General features: G+C 37.2%; 1 protein-coding gene across 4 annotated transcripts in view; it reads left to right on the forward strand.

Moving 5' to 3' along the window:
- rapgef4a (Rap guanine nucleotide exchange factor 4a) overlaps window positions 1-20,990 on the forward strand; it is a 57,005-nt gene that overhangs the window by 30,056 nt on the left and 5,959 nt on the right. For 2 of the 4 annotated variants that reach the window (XM_057852439.1, XM_057852440.1), the window contains exons 2-17: window positions 3,716-3,780; window positions 5,815-5,865; window positions 5,943-6,049; window positions 8,601-8,722; window positions 8,811-8,994; window positions 9,072-9,156; window positions 9,281-9,341; window positions 12,028-12,104; window positions 12,178-12,324; window positions 13,561-13,676; window positions 14,427-14,512; window positions 14,668-14,746; window positions 17,800-17,950; window positions 20,565-20,653; window positions 20,756-20,786; window positions 20,860-20,938. In XM_057852439.1, coding sequence (XP_057708422.1) covers window positions 3,716-3,780; window positions 5,815-5,865; window positions 5,943-6,049; window positions 8,601-8,722; window positions 8,811-8,994; window positions 9,072-9,156; window positions 9,281-9,341; window positions 12,028-12,104; window positions 12,178-12,324; window positions 13,561-13,676; window positions 14,427-14,512; window positions 14,668-14,746; window positions 17,800-17,950; window positions 20,565-20,653; window positions 20,756-20,786; window positions 20,860-20,938 — 1,530 coding nt within the window. Of the gene's footprint in view, window positions 1-3,715; window positions 3,781-5,814; window positions 5,866-5,942; window positions 6,050-8,600; window positions 8,723-8,810; window positions 8,995-9,071; window positions 9,157-9,280; window positions 9,342-12,027; window positions 12,105-12,177; window positions 12,325-13,560; window positions 13,677-14,426; window positions 14,513-14,667; window positions 14,747-17,799; window positions 17,951-20,564; window positions 20,654-20,755; window positions 20,787-20,859; window positions 20,939-20,990 lie in introns of those variants that run through there. The other 2 variants (XM_057852441.1, XM_057852442.1) reach the window with 2 other exon arrangements.

The following is a 20,990-nucleotide window of genomic DNA, read 5'->3' on the forward strand; positions in this document are numbered from 1 at the left end:
TGGTATTTAAAAAAAAAAGTATTTACTGTTATTAGTAATAATATTGTTATTACAAGTCACTCTAAATGATGCAAATAAATAACCAATCTACACCTAAAACTATTCTTAAATTTTCTATTATTATTATTTTCTATTACTATTAGTCTATTCTACTATTATACACCGGCCATGAATGCTTGATGACATTTTTACCAAAAACACAGATTATAGATTAAATTTAGACTTGCTGCCCTTGAGGGCCCTCAATTGAAAGTGACGCTAGAGTTTTATCATGAACCAATCAGCTGTGCTACTAGCTGTTTTTTCCATTTTCTCCATTTTTTTTTTCTTTTTTTTTTTTCTTTTTTTTTTTTTGATAGAAGTATCTTCATCATCAGTGCATGGCTGGAGTCTTTGCCTCCTGCAGCGTTGTGGTTGAGGCTGGTGGCGACAGTGAGTAGGTTATCTATCATCTCTTGGACCCTTTATTCATCACTTTGTCACAGTATTTGTTTAACCTCACGTTGAGCCATAGTTCATCTAAACTCCGTTAAACAGTAAAATTTGATTTTCAACATCTTGAAGATCTGCAAAACTTAAATATGACAGCGTTGTGTGATTTTGCACATGTAGCAATATAATAAAACTGTGCGCTTAACCAGACCTCATGTCCGCCAGACCTCTGTTATCTACCATGCTACCATTGTGATAGAAGCTGATACTTTTATTAAAGCTTTCCTGGGGCAAGTTAACTTAATATTGACTGACTTTAGCTCAAATATTGCTCTTACAGTGGCCTTGTGGTTGTGTAAAATAAAAGTGACAAATAGCTGCTATTTCCAGGGCACATTCAGTCAATTCAGGGTACTGGACATTATTTGAAGTTTTAGCTTTCCCGTAATATTCAGCTAATAATGTGGAATTATTGTATTCATTTATTTCATAAATGTCTGTTCCATTTTGAAACTAGAGCAACATTAGCACTTCCTTTCTTTTGTATCCTAAACATTTGTACCGTAATTTTCGCAGTATAAGGCGCATCTCACGATAAGCTGCCAACTAGGGTTGTTCCGATCATGTGTTTTTGCTCCCGATCCGATCCCGATCGTTTTAGTTTGAGTATCTGCCGATCCCGATATTTCCCGATCCGATTGCTTTTTTTGGCTCCCGATTCAATTCCAATCATTCCCGATAATTTTTCCCGATCATATACATTTTGGCAATGCATTAAGAAATAAATGAATAAAACTCGGACAAATATATACATTCAACATACAGTACATAAGTACTGTATTCGTTTCTTATGACAATAAATCCTCAAGATGGCATTTACATTATTAACATTCTTTCTGTGAGAGGGATCCACGGATAGAAAGACTTGTGACTTTGTATATTGTGACTAAATATTGCCATCTAGTGTATTTGTTGGGCTTTCAGTAAATGATACTGCAGCCATGCCCCAATGCATGATGGGAAGTGGAACCATGATGGGAAGTGGAACCATGACTGTGCGTAGTGCTAGCAATTGATATATCTTCTCTGCGTTGGGAAATAAAATAAGGTGTTAAAAAAAAAGATCAAATGCGACCTTGCTTCCCCACATTGCTTCCCATGATATTTCTAATCGTAGGGAAAGGGATTGTTAGGCTTTAGCCAATTAAAATAAGCCTCCAAAGGCTGCCAAAATTCACTCTACTTATTTTATGCTGCCTATTATCTCTCTATATAGGTAAAATGGCGCCATTACAGATTGAGCGTGACAGTGCGTGAGTGGGTCGTGCAATGCATGCATTAATGGCGTTAAATTTTTAACGTGATATATTTAAAAAGACTTATTACGGACGTTATTGGGATAAATTTGATAACCCTACCTTAAGCCTAAACTAAAGACTCTGGATGAGTGTAACACATTATGTCTGTAACGTTAAATACAATTAGAAAACGATTTAATTAAAAAAAAAAAAAAAATTTAAAAAGGCATGGCCGATATTTTTTTGCCAATTCCGATACTTTGAAAATGACGTGATCAGACCCGATCGATCGGGACATCTCTACCGCCAACCACTAAATGTGACACGAAAACGGCATTTGTTCATAGTTAAGCCGTACTGGACTACAAGGAGCAGCGATCATCACTGTATTATGGGATATTTATACCAGATATTAACCGGTAACGCTGTTTGACAGCGGCATCATCCAACTGTCATAAGACCAAATGAACTATCATGAAGCTTTGAAACAATTGGCTGCAAAGCATCATTGCTTCAAGAAGCTTCATTAGGCCATCACTGCTCCCTTGAGGGAGACAGTCAACCTCTGCTGCCACCTGCTGTCACCACTGTTCCAGTTTTTTCATTAATTGGTAGTTATGGTATTTGGTAACAATTTATTTGACAGTGGTGCCATAAGACTGTCATTAGACAATCATAATTATGACATAACACTGTCATGAGCATTAATGAATGCTTATGACATACGTTATTTAGTGTTGTCCGGCAAATTATGTCACTAACTCCATTTATGTCCAGCTCGGATCTCTTAAATCTATTCAGATTTGCCCAATGACACAAAAGGACATCAATCATAAGCATTTATTAATGTTCATGGCAGTGTCATGTCATAATTATCATGGTCTTATGACAATTGTATGGTGCCACTGTCAAATAAAATGTTACCACATACCAGAGCTAGCAATTAATGAAATAACTGGAAGAGTAACTGAAGAAATAATTAGCAGAGAATGTGAATTTTGATAGTTATTTATCGTACATCTGTAGCACTGCATTGCATGCTAGGAGGCATGTTGGATGACAACAGTGTTGACAGCAGGTGGCAGCAGAGGATGGACATAAATGGAGTTAGTGAGATAATTTACCGGATGACACTTAATGGTATTTGTCATAAGCCATGCATAAGCATCGAGTAATGCCCAATTTAGTGTCATGTTACAATTATGACGGTCTTATGACAGACTTATGACGCCACTGTCAAATAAAGTGTTACCAAATACCATAAATAACAAATAATGAAACAACCAGAACAGTAACTGAATCTGAATTAGCACAGAACATGAATTTTGATTGTTATTTACATGTGTAGCGTTGCAATGCATGCTAGGAGGCACATGTTGCCTATTAAACCAAGGACACATGATTCAAAATGAAGGAAAAAAGTAGCGGCTTACAGTCCAAAAATTACGGTACTCATAAAAATCGTTATCGTTAAAAATATTCTTTGGGTTGTTGTTAAAAATATTCAATTTAGTATTCATAATGTTACGTCACGTTGAGTGTCCCTGTAGAAACCTATTCTACTATTTCTCTATGGTTCAGTGGAGTACTGCTTACTATGCACTATGCATGAACACATTAAGAAATCATACAATAATCATGCAGTGCTGCGCGCGCCTGCTTTTAAAGTTCAGTAAAATTTTCTTGTACGTGTGTAAATTATATATGTATTCAGAAGCACAGACGATGCATTTTTACACAATTTTTTACACAACTTTGGTCCGTCTTAGCATTCTCATTACCCCTCCCTCTACACGGATGCAATTGTTCTAATTTTACACACAAATGTTGAGTTCAGCCAACATAATCTTTTTGGTGTTTGAATAACAAACTGCACTCTCAAGAGTTTTCCAATTAAGATTTTGTTTAAAGTCACTCAGCAAACTGGGGTGTTATTTCATACATTCTACATACATTTTCTAAACATCCATTGTTCCCTCAAACAGGAATGGCAGACAAAGAGAACATAAGTAACAACTTGTTTGTGTCTCCCTCCGCACATCAAAATAAGGTACTTTTTATTTTGTGTCTTATGGAGCACAATCAGAACCAAGTGCTTCTTTGCATGACCTTCATAACAAGGCTCTCCTCTCCTGACGTCACAACATTCTTTATAAGTCCAGTAAAAATAGAAATGAGCTTAGACCATGGCGTTTGTTTGTTCAAAGTAGTTTGTTTAAAGTTGGTTTAAATATAAATGCGAATGGCGTCCAGTTCGACATCCTGTCCCACCTTGCTGTTGTTGTCCTTTCCTGGCTGCCTTACGTAACATGACGTGTTAGCTGATTGATAGTCATGCAGAGGAAATAGTTCTAGACTACTATGGCGACATGATTATGGCACAAAGGAAACGGAAATGTGACGCTGTTGGCACATAGTTTCAGATTTACTTCTTTCAGTCTATAAACGCATTAAAATTGAAATGAGGAACCCCAAGCTTCTCTGATTACGGAGTTGCATATGAATAAGCGATGACCGTCATTGCACATAAATGCATAGTTATCACTGCCCCCTGAAGCATGGACAATGCTTTTGAAATGTCACAGCCTAGGCAGAACACATGGTTTATGGAGAAATGTACTAAACGTCTACACCCTCATTGTGAAGAAACATGTGCAATCCAGCAAATCATGCAGTATTCTAAAAGACGTACAGTGGGGAAAATAAGTATTTAGTCAACCACCAATTGTGCAAGTTCTCCTACTTGAAAAGATTAGAGAGACCTGTAATTGTCAACATGGGTAAACCTCAACCATGAGAGACAGAATGTGGGAAAAAAAACTGAAAATCACATTGTTTGATTGTTAAAGAATTTATTTCCAAATTAGAGTGGAAAATAAGTATTTGGTCACCTACAAACAAGCAAGATTTCTGGCTGTCAAAGAGGTCTAACTTCTTCTAACAAGGTCTAACGAGGCTCCACTCGTTACTTGTATTAATGGCACCGGTTTTAACTCATTATTGGTATAAAAGACACCTGTCCACAACCTCAGTCAGTCACACTCCAAACTCCACTATGGCCAAGACCAAAGACCTGTCGAAGGAGTCAGTAACTCCTTCAACAATAACACAATGCGCCGACAGGGACTCAAATCCTGCACTGCTAGACGTGTCCCCCTGCTGAAGAAAGTACACGTCCAGGCCCGTCTGCGGTTCGCTAGAGAGCATTTGGATGATCCAGAAGAGGACTGGGAGAATGCGTTCTGGTCATATGAAATGAAAATAGAACTTTTCGGTAGAAACACAGGTTCTTGTGTTTGGAGGAGAAAGAATACTGAATTGCATCCAAAGAACACCATACCCACTGCGATGCATGGGGGTGGAAACATCATGCTTTGGGGCTGTTTTTCTGCAAAGGGACCAGGACGACTGATCTGTGTAAAGGAAGGAATGAATGGGGCCATGTATCGAGAGATTTTGAGTGAAAATGTCCTTCCATCAGCAAGGGCATTGAAGATGAGACATGGCTGGGTCTTTCAGCATGACAATGATTCCAAACACACAGCCAGGGCAACAAAGGAGTGGCTTCGTAAGAAGCATTTCAAGGCCCTGGAGTGGCCTAGCCAGTCTCCAGATCTCAACCCGATAGAAAATCTGTGGAGGGAGTTATAAGTTTGTGTTGCCCAATGACAGCCCCAAAACATTACTGCTCTAGAGGAGATCTGCATGGAGGAATGGGACAAAATACCAGCAACAGTGGTCGAAAAGCTTGTGAAGAGTTACAAAAAATGTTTGGCCTCCGTTATTGCCAACAAAGGGTACATAACAAAGTACTGAGATGAACTTTTGGTATTGACCAAATACTTATTTTCCACCATGATTTGTAAATAATTTCTTATTTCATCAAACAATGTGATTTTCTGTTTTTTTTTTTTTTTTTCCACATTCTGTCTCTCATGGTTGAGGTTTACCCATGTTGACAATTACAGGCCTCTCTAATATTTTCAAGTGGGAGAACTTGCACAATTAGTGGTTGATTAAATACTTATTTGCCCCACTGATTTTCAGTGACGATTTTCCCCCCTTGCTTTAATTTTGTTTTCAGAAATCATTCATTGACAGTGCAACTAAAGCCCACAGTATGCAGCTCTCCCAGGTAAGGAACCAAACCAAATCAACCCAAACTGATGTAGCAACTATGCCTACTGAACGATTTTACATTTTTAATTTGAGGTTCACTCTGAAAAGCTTCTTCACACCGGGAAGGTTCTTCGAAATGCCATCTTCTTCAGATCGCCTCATATGATTCGAGACAGAAAGTACCATCTGGAAACATACAGGTGAATTGAACATAATCATTTGTGGATGAACAGTTTTACCTGTAAAAACGATTTCTTAGAATGAGTTCCTGTAAGGAGTATTCCCCATGTTTGCATTGATTTTCAACAAGCAGTAGTCGCGGATGCATCTTCATCTGTATGTAATAAAATAGGTTGTAATTTGTAGGGTCTACAATTCATCAATATAGATTGATATATTGATTGGTTAAAGCACATTCAAATCGAAATTGATCAAAAGGCTTAACATCGATCAACATCGTCATCTTTTAAATCAGTTGTTTTGAATGCTTTTTATCGAAATGTCTCAAATGTTTCAGCAACAAAAAGGCAAAAAACGTCAAAATTGCTTTTTTTGTTTTTAAATTGCTTTACGTAAAATGCAGGCCCGTGTTTAAATGGGGGCATATGCAATGGATGGGGGTTCACAATAATTATGAATCTCTTCGCCTATTTTGAATAAAACTACGGTATACTCCATGCAGCACATAATCATGACATTAATCAGCACTTCTGAGGCAGTTTTGCTATTGCCGAACAGCTGCAACAAAATTGTGAACGTGGTTTTAAAAAAAAAAAAATATATATATATATATATATATATATATATATGTATATATATATATATATATATATATATATATATATATATATATATATATATATATATTTGTGGTTTTCTGCTTCATGCTTGTACAGCGCCACAGCCTTTCACCCTCCCTCCTGCTAAGCAGTGCGACCAAACCGTTTTTCTTAGTCACCAAAGAAGCTGGCGTTTGGTACGTAAAGTAAATGATAATTGACAGGTTTGTAACTTTGATCTGGCCATGGAAGCCTCGGTAGCTCTACGATCAAAGGCACAAATGTGTTAATCATCGTTAAACTTGCAGCCGAGTCATAAGTGTGGTGTGCCAACACATTCATTGTATAAGTGAGAGGCTGTTCTCAGCAGCGTGAGTGAATTTGAGTGGACTCACTCATATGAATTATATGAATGTTATGGAGAGTGATTAAAAGTATGGCGTTAAAGGCGATGCAATGGAAAGTGTGGGTGTGCCTACATTTTGTGCTTTTGCACCTTAAGAAAACAGTTAAGCGCACTAGTGCAACCAATGCAAAAAGTAAGTACGGAGCCTTGGCAGTATATATCACAATGTTAAGGCTGAATATAACGTAATTTTCGCACTATAAGGCGCACTTGACTATTAGCCACCACACACAAAATTTGGCATGAAAACAGCATTCGTTCAGAGATAAGCTGCAGCTTTCCTCACTGTATTATGGGATATTTACACCTAAAGATATTAACCGGTAATACTTTATTTGACAACGGCATCATACGACTGTCGTAAGACCAAATGAACCAACATGAAGCTTTGAACCAGTTGGCTGCAAAGCTTCATTGCTTCAAGCAGCTTCATTTGGCCATCACTGCTCCCTTGGGGGAGACAGTCAACCTCTGCTACCACCTGTTGTCAACACTGTTGTTGTCCAACATGCTTCCTATCATGCATTGCAGCGCTACAGATGTAAGTAACGATAAAAATTCATGTTCTGTGCTTATTGTTTCTTCAGTTACTGCTACAATTGTTTAATTAATTGCTAGTTATGGTATTTGGTAACAGTTTATTTGACAGTGGCACCATAACACTGTCATTAGACAAACATAATTGACATGACACTGTCATGAGCATTAATGAATGCTTATAACAGGTGTAATTTAGTGTTATCAGGCAAATTATCTCACTTTTGAATTGATGTAAAAGATCCAAGCTGGACACAAATGGAGTTAGTGACATAATTTGCCAAATGTCATAAGCATTCAGTAATGCCCATGATAGTGTCATGTCATAATTATGACGGTCTTATGATGCCGCTGTCAAATAAAGTGTTACCTATTAACCCAAATAAACAAAAAATAAGCCGCACTGGACGATAAGCCGCAGGATTCAAAATGAAGGAAAAAAGTAGCGGCTTATAGTCTGAAAATTATGGAAATATTTTTTATTTTTCAAGGGCTAAAAAGTAACAAAATAATCCAGAAATACAATGGCATTGCCAAAAGAAACAAAAATTTATACGCTTTATACACGTTTTATACTCCGCGACACTCCTGGAAAAAGCAGAAGAAGGAAGTACTATCAAAGTACAGTACGGTAACATGTTTGGAACTTTTTTAAAATAAAAAAATATATATTTTTTTTAAAAGATATCGGATCAGGATTCGGTATCGCCAAATCCTCAAAATTAGGTGACTTGAACTCGGGTGCAAAAATATGCGAACAGGACATCCCTAGTAAAATGTCAACAGTGTAATTTGAATCCAGGCCCAAAAGCTATCAAACTTCAACATCATTCTAATTTCTTAACTGCCGCAACATGAGGTTATATCATCAAATTGGCCTTCAAAGTAGATTTCTACTCAGACAATTAAATAGACTTATTAATATCTGCAAATATCGTACCATCGTGAAATTGATGATTTACACCCCTACTCTTTACAGTTTTGTGTAATTTACTTATTTCTCATATAGAAGTGGTTTGTTTTAACCAGGCAGTGTTGTGTGGGAACAGAGATGGTGGACTGGCTAATGCAGCACACCTCCATTGTGCATTCTCGCCTTCAAGCTGTGGCCATGTGGCAGGTGCTTCTGGAGGATGGCGTTCTTTGTCATGGTGAGACTCTCTATGGCGTCCCACTCGAACGACATCTTCCACGTTAAGCGTTTGCATCTCATCAATGATATGATTAAATGTGTCCCAGTGGACCAGGAGCAGAGCTTCCAGGACAAGTACCTTTTTTACCGCTTCCTGGAGGATGAAGTGAAGGAGTCTTCTTTACCCAGCGAGGAGGACAGGAGAGAAAGCCAAGAGGAGCTGCAGGACACTTTGCTGCTCCTCTCGCAGATGGGGCCTGACGCCTACATGAGGATGATTCTAAGGAAACAGTAAGGCACCCAGAAAATTCATTTCATCTGTATGCTATTATCATAATCTCATGTCATGACATATTTCACATTCACAGTCCATCTGATCGAACAGAAGATGATTTAGAGGTCATTTATGAGGAATTGCTCCACATCAAGGCTTTAGCTCACCTTACCACAACAGTGAGTATACTTCAATTATATAAATCTTTCTCTTTGGATTGTGCGGTAAAACTCGTTTTTTAATTACATTTCTCTCTTCTACATAACAAATGAGCCGCAGATTATTATTTTCTCGCCTTTGCAGGTCAAAAGAGAACTAATGGGGGTGCTCATATTTGAGTCTCATGCCAAATCTGGAACAGTGCGTAAGTATAAAATAAAATAATGTGTGGACTTCATAATATATTGACGGGGAGCGGGGCCGATTAATAGGGGCCCTATTTCCGTCAAAGCTGACCCAGTGGAAACACAGACAAGGAGGTTTTTACATTGAAAATTCATTTGAATAAATGCTTAAATCCCAGAATTCTTTATAGATATGGGTGTAAAACAGTCTCGATTATTTGTCAAAAGAGCAAAGAACCGGGCAGTTAGCATTTATTTGACATAAATATGTCGAATGTGCTTCTAGTCTTTAAGCCACTGTGGCGCCGCCTTATCACCACAAATAGCTTTTTACGTTGAAAATTCTTTTAAATAAATGCTTAAATCCCTGAATTCTGTGTAGATATGAACGTAAAATAGTCTCGATTCTTGGTTAAAAGCAAAAAAACGGGCAGTTAGTATTTATTTTACATAAATATTACGAATTATGACGCCAATGCCGTAGCGGTTAATTTCTCCCATTGATTTTTTTCTAGGGCTGTCAAAATTATCGCGTTAACGGGCGGTAATTAATTTTTTAAATAAATCACGTTTAAATATTTGACGCAATTAATGCACATGCCTCGTTGCAACAGATTAAAATGACAGCACAGTGTCATGGCCACTTCATACTTGTGTTTTTTGTCTTCCTCTGCTGGCGCTTTGGTGCGACTGATTTTATGGGTTTAAGCACCATGAGAATTGTGTAATTATTAGGGTTGTTCCGATCATGTTTTTTTGCTCTCGATCGTTTTAGTTTGAGTATCTGCCGATCCCGATATTTCCCGATCCGAATGCTTTTTTTTGCTCCCGATTCAATTCCAATCATTCCCGATAATTTTTCCTGATCATATACTACATTTTGGCAATGCATTAAGAAAAAAATGAATAAAACTCGGACGAACATATACATTCAACATACAGTACATAAGTACTGTATTTGTTTATTATGACAATAAATCCTCATTTACATTATTAACATTCTCTCTGTGAGAGGGATCCACAATAGAAAAGACTTGTAATTCTTAAAGGCCAGATGTGACTTTGTATATTGTGACTAAATATTGCCATCTAGCGGATTTTTATGAGCTTTCAGCAAATGATAATTCAGGCATTTAACTTCTGCCCAAATGCATGATGGGAAGTACACCCATGACTGTGCGTGTCTGCGTTGAGGACTAACTTAAAGTATTAAGACAAAGATCAAGTGCTATCTTGCTTCCTCACATTGCTTCCCATGATATTTCTAATCCAGGGGTGGGCAATAATTCCACAAAGGGCCGCAGTGGGTGCGGGTTTTTGTTGCAACCCATTAGGAGGACACCTTTTCACCAATCTGCTGTTTTACAAGTGCAATCAGTCGATTGCAGTCAGGTGCTTCTCATTTCTGCTGAAACCGCATTGGTTAAACTATCTGTGCTGGGTCAGTTGGAATAAAGACCAGGACCCACTGAGGCCCTCGAGGACTGGTTTGCCCACCCCTGTTCTAATCGTAGGAAGAGGAATAGTAAGGCTTCAGTCAATTAAAAAAAAGGCTCCAAAGGCTGCCAAAATTCACTCTACTCATTTTACGCTGCCTTTAATCTCTTTGAATGGGTAAAACAGCGCGATTACAGATTGAGCGCGACAATGCGAGAGTGGTTCATGCAGCGCATGCATTAATTGCATTAAAAATTTTAACGTGACACATTATTAAAAAAATTAATTACCGCCGCTATCGGGATAAATTTGATAACCCTACCTTAAGCCTAAATTAAAGACTCTGGAAGAGTGTAACATATTATGTTTGTAACATTAAATACAATTAGAAAACAATTTAATAAAAAAATATACAGTATATATATTAAAAAAAAGCATGGCCGATATTTTTTTGCCGATTCCGATAATTTGAAAATGACCCGATCGATCATCGATCGGGACATCTCTAGTAATTATTGACATCAACAATGGCAAGCTACTAGTTTATTTTTTGATTGAAAATTTTACAAATTTTATTAAAACGAAAACATTAAGAGGGGTTTTAATATAAAATTTCTATAACTTGTACTAACATTTATCTTTTAAGAACTTAAAGTCTTTCTATCCATGGATCGCTTTAACAAAATGCTAATGTTAATGCCATCTTGTTGTTAATTGTTAAGATAAACAAATACAGTACTTATGTACAGTATGTTGAATGTCTTCTGTCTTATCTTTCCATTCCAACAATAATTTACAGAAAAAGATGCCATATTTTATAGATGGTTTGAATTGCTATTAATTTTTAAGCTGTGATTAACTCGATTAAAAATTTTAATCGTTTCACAGCCATATTTTTTTCACAACATTTCAAAATGCATGCATGGTACGAAAAAGATAATAATTACCTCGAGTCCTCGAACAAATCACTCCTGAGACAATCCTTCCTGTTTGTATGTGTTACAGCTTTTGTATTTTTTTTTCAACCTAAATCCGGTGTTGGATCGCTGCATGTGTTTCAGAATAACTGCGACCGACTTCGACCGACTAAAGCGAAGTGTGGGATGGCCCCCTAGTTGAAGGCATGGCGCAGTGTCTGGGGAATGTGTCCTGTCAATATCATTATGAAGTCTATGAATAATGTATGGTTTGAGCCACATTTAGTTCTAAATAGTGGACCGAGAAGAATAATTTTTGAAATTCCTTTCCTATTTTTCTCATGAATCTCAGTCTTCAGCCAGGGGGAAGAGGGCACATCATGGTACATTATCCTGAAGGGCTCTGTCAACGTGGTCATCCATGGAAAAGTTTGTTTTGTAGAGAATCATCATGCACATCTTGTTCTTGCTGTTGACTTACTGATGTTGTTATGTGACCTAGGGTGTTGTTTGCACACTACATGAGGGAGATGACTTTGGGAAGCTAGCGCTTGTCAATGATGCCCCCCGTGCTGCCTCCATTGTCCTGAGAGAGGACAACTGTCACTTTCTGAGAGTGGACAAGGAAGACTTTAACAGGATTTTGAGGGTTAGTTCCTTTTGGACACATTGCCAGCTACTCTGTTGTACTGATAAGCGTGAGCGTCCTCTGTTGGCATGGAATTATTATTACACGTTTAATGAGTATGTAGTACGTACGCATATATACTAAAGATGAAACCAGAAAAAAGTACCAAACAGTAGTATTTAATTATAAGCAGAGGTGGGTAGAGTAGACAAAAATTTGACTCATGTAAGAGTAGTTTTACTTGTAAATAATATTAGTCAAGTAAGAGTAAAAGTAGTCATCCAAAAAATGTACTTAATACATGTAAAAAAATATCCAGTGAAAAGAATACTTAAGTAATGAGTAACACTTTGAGTAATGCTTATTTTTGTTTGTTTGTTTGTTGCTTTTGGTTTTTAAACAATGGTATTTTTTTTCTCTCAGCACAAACCTATCTATATGAACTGTTGTTATAATGATACTGTACAATAACCCAGTACATAACCACATTAAGCCAAACAAAAAAAACAAAAAACAAAACAAAAAAAACAGTAATGAAGCATTATTCGTCCAACGAGCATGAGTGCCCTGCCCTCTAGTGGAAAAAAAGTTCTCAGTTTGAGTAGTGAATACTGTAGTTCCTGTATAGTTACTATTTTGAAATTAAAAGGATCATATCTCCGGTTTTCCGTGGTCAATTGGTGCCAAATAAAAACTGGGCTCTCCCAGTTTTAAATCCGCAATTTCGATTCATGTTGAGGGCAGCACTCTATGTCAAATACTTCATTTGTTACGGTGCTTTAAAGACGCGTGGTTGAACAGGCTTGTGTGATCATAGAATGGCAAGCTTGCGTCTGATTGGTGTAATGGAGTCATGTGATTATTGTTGCGACGTCTCATTGGTGAAATTAGTAGCGCTACTCTTGGCAATAGCATCGCTAGCAAAAACAATAATAAATCTAAATGAAAAATGTAACGACTCTTGTGTAGCCCAAAGTAGTGGAGTAAGAATAATGTTTTTTCTTCACAAATCTACTCAAGTAAAAGTAAAAAGTATGGCTTAGTAAAACTACTCTTAAAAGTACATTTTTCTCAAAAAGTTACTCAAGTAAGTGTAACGGAGTACATGTAACGCGTTACTACCCACCTCTGGCAATAAGCAGGGTAACTCAAAATTGACTTACAAAATTTTTGTGTGAATATACTATGCAAGTATGTAACATATTTATACAATTACTGAATTTATACAAGTGTATGCCTTTTGCTTATCCTGTGCAGGACGTTGAGGCCAACACCGTGCGCCTGAAGGAACATGGTCAGGACGTCCTTGTTTTAGAGAAGAGTCTCAGTTGCAGCAGATCTTCCATCCATGGAACTCTGGCCTCCCATTACAAGTAAATAGGAACTTTTTGCTCATGTTTATCATTGTAGTGTACTAAATACCCAATACATGACAGAAAAAAATTCTTTTCTTTCATCTCCTATTGATTTTACAAAATTTGAAGCCATTTGATAGAGTTAGGGATTTGACATGTTTTGACCTCAGCTAACCCAACCTTTTCAAATAAGACCAATAAAAATCAATAGGGTCATTGTTTGAATGAATCTCAAATTGTAACATCGTTTTGACCAATTGCCATCTGAAACCTTAATTGATCTGCTTCCAAATGAAGTGTGCAAAAGAGGTTTTTGCCCTTGAGCAATCAGACATCTCTTTGATCATTAAAGTTTTGGAGTGAGTTGTTTTTTCCATGGGGTGAAAATAAACCAAATACAGCATGATACTTGAAGCCCAGAACAATTCTGTTTGCAATGTGGGAAAAAAAAGCTCTCAAGTGACAACTACTTGGGTCAGGGTCACCCTCTAATCAACTCCTCTCCTCACATTCAAGAGTGTGGAGGACATAACACAACACAGATAACTCCTTTTATGGGGTTCTAATTAAATAATGACAAAATTGTGTTTGGTGACTCTTACATTCGTATAACTTCTTGCTGCACTTACAACAAGTACATAATCTCCAATGAGTCAAGATGTGTGTGATTGTCGTTTAGCGGAAGCAGATGATTGTTTAACTAAAACAAATCAATTAAGAAACATAACTCTGCTGATAAGTGTTAAATGTTTTCACGTGTTGTTCAAGGTACAAAGTTATGTCAGGGACACCAGAGAAGATTTTGGAGCACCTGCTTGAGATGATGCGAATGGATTCTCAATTTTCAGAGTCAGGTAAAGTCTGTCCATTAATGTTATAATCAACTGTACGGTCCGTACCCCCTCTATTCATTCGACCATTTTCTTTCCTGTATATATAGATGCTTGGAAGGAAAAAAAAAACATTTTATCTGATGACCCCCCCCCCCCCCCCCTCACATTTATTACAGACGCAGCCTTAGATGATTTTGTGCTCATGCACTGTGTCTTCATGCCAAACATTCAACTATGTCCTGTGTTGATGGCTCAATATCCTTTCAGCATTGTCGGAGTGTCTTAGTTATATATCATCCTCTAGATTAGGGGTGTCCAAACTTTTTGCAAAGGGGGCCATATTTGGTGTGGTAAAAATGTGGGGGGCCAACCTTGGCTGCCGTCCTTTACGTAGAACAATATATTTAAGCAAATTTTAGCAAGCCATTCAGTGTGTCACATTTGCTATATTATTTTTTTTTAATGGGGTTAGTCAATTAATAATTTCAACAATCTCACAACTAGCCTTTGTGGCGTTCTCTTTCGACTCTCAGGCTCTTGCGAAATACTGCTGCTGTGAAATTAAACTAGTTTGAAGTTGCTTCAATTTCTTGCTGCGTATCTTCCTTGTATTCTTGTTATACATGTCAGCGTGTCTTGTTTGGTAATATCGCCTCACATTGAAATCTTTAAAAACAGCGACTGTTTCTTTGCAAATGAGGCAGACACAGTTGTTTCCTATTTTAGTGAAGAAATAGTCCACTTTCCACCTATCTTTTGAAGCGTCGGCCGTCACAGTCAACTTTCTTTTTTTTTGTTGATTGTGTGTGACCATTTTAGGAAAATGGAAGTAATGGGTCAAACGGGGTAATGTCGCTTAGCCCTTAAATACCTGCAACATGAAGCAATTATCAGAGAATCCCCAAATTTGAAAAATAAGGTCCTAATGAAACCTTTTTTTCAAATTGGTAAAAAGAAAAGTCAAAATGAATATGTGTAATAAGCGCTCTAATATCTATAACCCATGCTAAATCATGTTTTTTTCTCATGGAACCTGCAGATGCATGTATTGACTTGCATCCATTATTTTTTTTTTTCCAAAAAGAAATGTCAAAATTCTAAATTAGTCTTAAAATCATGAAATTTTAGGTGTATCAAATGTGATACATTTGGCAATAAATGGTTAAAGTGCTAAATAAGGAGCAACATTTCGTGTGTAAGCTACTTCATATGCTAGTTGCAGTACTGCGGACCAATTTATTAAGTCTGTGTGCGGGCCAGACGTTATTGATTTTATGACAGAGGCTGGGGGCCGGATGAAATTTGACCACGAGCCGCATTTGGCCCCCGGGCCGGACTTTGAACATGTCTGCTCTAGATTGTTAAAGCAATAGACAAGACACCTAGTATACCTACTATATGTACTATTTAAACTGTAAGAAGTTTGCACAAATTATTTACTGTATGTATGTGCATGTATTGGACCTCTGATAATGTTACTGTCTTTCTCCTTTCTCCGCCTGAGACTCGGACAAAGCCTGCTTCATTTCCTGGCTCCATTAAAGCTTGTTTCTCCAATAGCTGCGCATACTACAGTGGGTAGCCGTTGCGTGACCTATAGGCGTGACAATCTGATATACAGCGGTACCTCTACATACGAAGTAAATTCGTTCCAGGACCTTGTTTGTAAGTTATAATGGTCATATGTCGAGCAGGATTTCCCCATAAAAATATATTATAATTCCATTACTTTGTTCCACTGCCTGAAAACCTACACTAAATCTTTAATAAACACTGCTGGTACTATTGCAAATAGTACCGTATTGGCCAGAATATAAGACGGCCCTGATTATAAGATGACCCCCTCTTTTTCAAGACTCAAGTTTGAAAAGAGACTTTTTGAACACCAAATTGATATTTATACAGAAAATAATTAGAGTACATTTGAAACAAATGATTATTACAATATATTTGAGAGAAAAAGCATGTTACTTTGCCTCATTCAAATCTTAATATATGAACATTTAAATATGTAAATTAAAGTGCAATCACATTCGTAAATGAATGGCTTCTGGTTTTTGAAATGTAAATAAACCAATCTATTGTAATAAAACAACAAAATTGCAATAACTCGATTAACCATCAAAGTGAGGTCTAACTGTAACTATAGTCGTGAAACAAATCTGAATAAGGAAAAACATTGACAATGCAATAAAATAATGCAAACTGGTTAAACTTGAGAGTAGCTGAGATCTGTCATGAAAGAACATTACTCCTCAAGTTCAGCATTCGCTTCAATGATATCTGGCGCCATCTAGCGTCGTGAATGGGTATAATGTCTAGACCCCGAATATAAGACGACTCCCACTTTTTGAGTCTCATTTCAATGCAAAAAACACCGTCTTATATTCAGGCCAATACTGTAATTACACAGAGCTAAACTAAATTATAAATGAAAATGGGAATAATAATATAATAATAGTAATAACAATAACAATAATAATACCTGTAATAAAGTAACGAATCAGGTTCTAATGTGACGGATGTGTTTTGCGCGGTGTACCTGAACACACCGCGTCGCTGACGTGACAGAGAGAGAGAGCGGTGCATTAGAGTTTTTCTTTAAATTTTCTTGTTTTGTTGTTGGCGTCCACTGCGGCGGACAGTAGGCGTGTTGTGTTGCACAAATTCTGAAATAAATGATTACTAACCTGACGAAGCTGGCGATTTCTTTGGCGATGTTACAATAATAATTGTTGTCACCTTAACTTATTAAGACTGGCGAATGGAGGTCGGAGAAGGACCGTCAAGATCGTAGACATTCTACAGCCGTATTGTCAGGCCAGTTCGTGGACCCGCACACCACGCTTATATTTTTCTAACATTTCCATCTTCATTTGAATGGTAAGCGTCACCTTTTTCCTTTTTTCACCACCTGCACTAACATCCTTGGAACCCATGTTGATTTTTTTCATAAGAAAATCTGCCATGCATCCGTCTTGCGGGAAAACAAAGAAACTGCGGCGCTGTCAAAATCGTCGTATTTCAAGCATGTCGTCGGATGTAGAAACAAATGGCGAGTCAAATTTTACGTTGGATGTTGAAAAGATCGTGTGTCGAAGCGATCATATGTTGAGGTACCACTTGACTTTTTCCTAAAATAGTACTTGCATTTAAAAATATTTGACAACGGCTATTGCCTACACATTGGAAAAATGAAATTCTTTTCACTTTATCAAGCAAATGTCTTTTAGCTAGGATGCATATGATAAAGGTGTTGTCTATCCCTTTCAACTCCTCTGCTGAGGTGCTCCTTAACTGCTGCCTACCTACCATGCCCAGGCCTCACAGGGCTCTGAACAGGAGAAGCTGGACTACACTATAAACAACAAGCGTCGCGTGATCCGCTTGGTGATGCAGTGGGCTGCCTTGCATGGCGATTATCTGCAAGAGGAAGACACCTCCGTGGTCTTTCTGGAGGTGAGCTACAGGGCCACATAAGTGATACTGTCTGATCATCATTTGATCATGTGAGAATTTAGTTTTTAAAAGTTCTACACACCCCTACTCATACAAAAATCATTGAAAGTCTTTTAACAATTAATGTAAATTATTGCCAGAGGTTGGTAGTAACGCGTGTCATGTACTCCGTTACATTTACTTGAGTAACTTTTTGAGGAAAAATGTACTTCTAAGAGTAGTTTTATTAAGCTATGCTTTTTACTTTTACTTGAGTAGATTTGAATAGAACAACCGCTACTCTTACTCCGCTACTTTGGGCTGCACAAGAGTCGTTACATTTATCCCCTTTATTCTACATATTTTTTTTTTTTGCCAGCGATGCCAAGAGTAGCTCTACCAATTTCACCAATGAGACGTCGCAATAATAATCACATGACTCCATTATACCAATCAGACGCAAGCTTGCCGTTGTATGTTCACCCTCAGCCTGTTCAACCATGTGGTTTCTTTAAAGCACCTAAAAAAATGAAGTATTTGACATTGAGCGCTTCCCTCAACATGACTTGAAAGCGTGGATTTTAACCTGTCTTCCAGGTTTTATTTGGCACCGACTGACCACGGAAAACCGGAGATATGATCCTTTTAATTTCATAATAGTAATTATGAAGGAACCATTCACTACTCGAACTAGGAGATATTTTCTCCACCAGAGGGCACTCATGCTCTTTGGACGAATAATGCTTAATTTATGTAATGTTTTTCTCTCGTCGGAATTCAATGATTTTTTTGTTGTTGTTGTTGTATTTCTTTAGCTTAATGTGGTTATGTCAGGGCTCGGCAACCCAAAATGTTGTAAGAGCCATACTGGACCAAAAAAACGAAAAACAAATACAGTATGTCTGGAGCTGCAAAAAATTAAAAGCCTGACATAAGCCTTATAATGAAGGCAACATGCTGTATGTATTTGTATTAGCTATATTAGCCTACTATTAAAATGACTAAAAATACATAATGAGCCTTCATGATTTGATGTTTATTTTTTACCTGCAGTGCATCCTACGCACCACGTGACTACTCTGTTGTATGTTGCCACCTCAACTTTACCTTGATTACAATATTAATGAATTGCTTCATTGCTTTTGTGAAATTAAAGAAATGCAATAAAGAAATCAATTTTTTCAAGTCAACAAATGGAATGTGCATAACATGCCCCTTATGATTTACACTACACTACACTGAAGTCTGAAAATAGGTGTTCTGATATGTTGATGAATGTCTCCTTCATGTACTCACCATCTGTGAACGGTTTTCCACACTTTATTATCTCCCGGGTTGTAACAAACCTTGCAGCAGTAGTGGAGTTTGGCAATGCAATCTACTTCTTAAATCTATTTTTGGGCTCCTCTAAGTTCTTCAGAAGTAAAGCAATTGCCGTTTTTCCCTCACTAACAACTTTTCGCCACAGAGTAAGCATTCAGGCAATCCTTCCTCATGGGCAATGAATGCAAATGATTCTGTCCAAGAAACGTTGAATCCTCTGTTCTCCTCAGTTGTTTTTCTCTTTTGGACGCTCTTTTTTTTCCACGGCTGCCGGTTTGTTTACTATAGCCATCTGCTTGGCATCCCGCTCTGCTGATAGAAACGTGTGTCAGGCTATGACGCAAATCTTCGTTGACGGAAATGTTGAAATTTAATGTTTATTCTACACATTTAATGTTTATTCTACACATTTTTACAGCATTGGAAAACGTTAAGAATGTTTGTGTCATTTTTGTACTCCTATGGGAACCGTATCAAAACAAAAAATATATTTCCCCTCCCCCTTTTTTCATTTTTGAAAATGCTCCAGCGAGCCACTAGGACAGCGCTAAAGAGCCGCATGCGGCTCTTAAAACAATGGGTTATTGCACAGTATCATTATAACAACAGTTATATATATAGATTACTTTATGCTCAGAAAATACCATTGTTTAAAAAAAAAAAAATCAATGTTATAATGTCATTTACTTGAGTATTCTTTTCACCAAGTACTTTTTTACTTGTACTTGAGTACATTTTTTGGGCGACTACTTTTACTGTACTTGAGTAATATTATTTTGTAGTAACGCTACTCTTACTTGAGTAAAACCTTTGCCTACTTTACCCACCTCAGCTTATTATCTGTGTGACTCAAACAAATCATTTTGAAGAGGGTTGGTAAAAATTAAATAAATTAAAAAGTGTTTGCAAACTGTGCACTCCCTCTTGTATCTGGGATGTTGCTTTTCTTCATGACCAATGCTTAGAATATTCTTGACAGAAAAATCTTAATTCATGCAGCGTTGTATTGTGTGGGGTTAGCAAAATGTATTCATAATTGCTGTAGATAATTAGAAATGAAAGGAAAAAAAACAAATTCATAAGTAATAGTATCCCTTCAAAAGTTTTTAAATATGGGGAGTTATTGGTACTCATTTTGATGAATTGAATTTTTGGTTTTTTTGGTATAATTTTTATTTTATTATATATGTTGCATAATTATATTTATCTATTGAGTCGATTTTTACAATACGCACTTTGTTGTGGACTGCTTTTATGTTCGATTTTGCGTGATCTCTTTGTCTTCATACGCACTGATGTTTGTCTCATGCAGGATTTTCTTGTGGCGGTATCAAATGACGCAAAAGCACTTCCACCTATCAGTGAGCAACTGCCAGAGCTGGAAAAAATTGTAAAGTACAAGTATGTTCCTTTCATCTTATGGGGATTGGATTACTATATCAAAGCTGCCCAATCAGAGCAAATTTTTATGAGTTTGTTACATCTTTTCCCCCCACTTTTCAGCACTAATGATGCCAAAGCCTCGAACAGAAAGGTACATGTTAAAAGCCTTTACTCAGATTCTGATCATACATTATGCCAAACTGTAATCTGTTTTACTCACACAGCACAATGTCCTACTGGAGCAGTTCAATAGGGGAGATGACACGCTGCAAAAGTGTCAGCCTGTTAAGTGCAATGATGAAAGTGAGTCTCTTTTGCAAACAATGTTTTTTTTGTAGTCGGCCATACAGGGATG

The sequence above is a fragment of the Corythoichthys intestinalis genome, chromosome 12, assembly GCF_030265065.1.
Source record: "Corythoichthys intestinalis isolate RoL2023-P3 chromosome 12, ASM3026506v1, whole genome shotgun sequence".
Taxonomy (NCBI): domain Eukaryota; kingdom Metazoa; phylum Chordata; class Actinopteri; order Syngnathiformes; family Syngnathidae; genus Corythoichthys; species Corythoichthys intestinalis.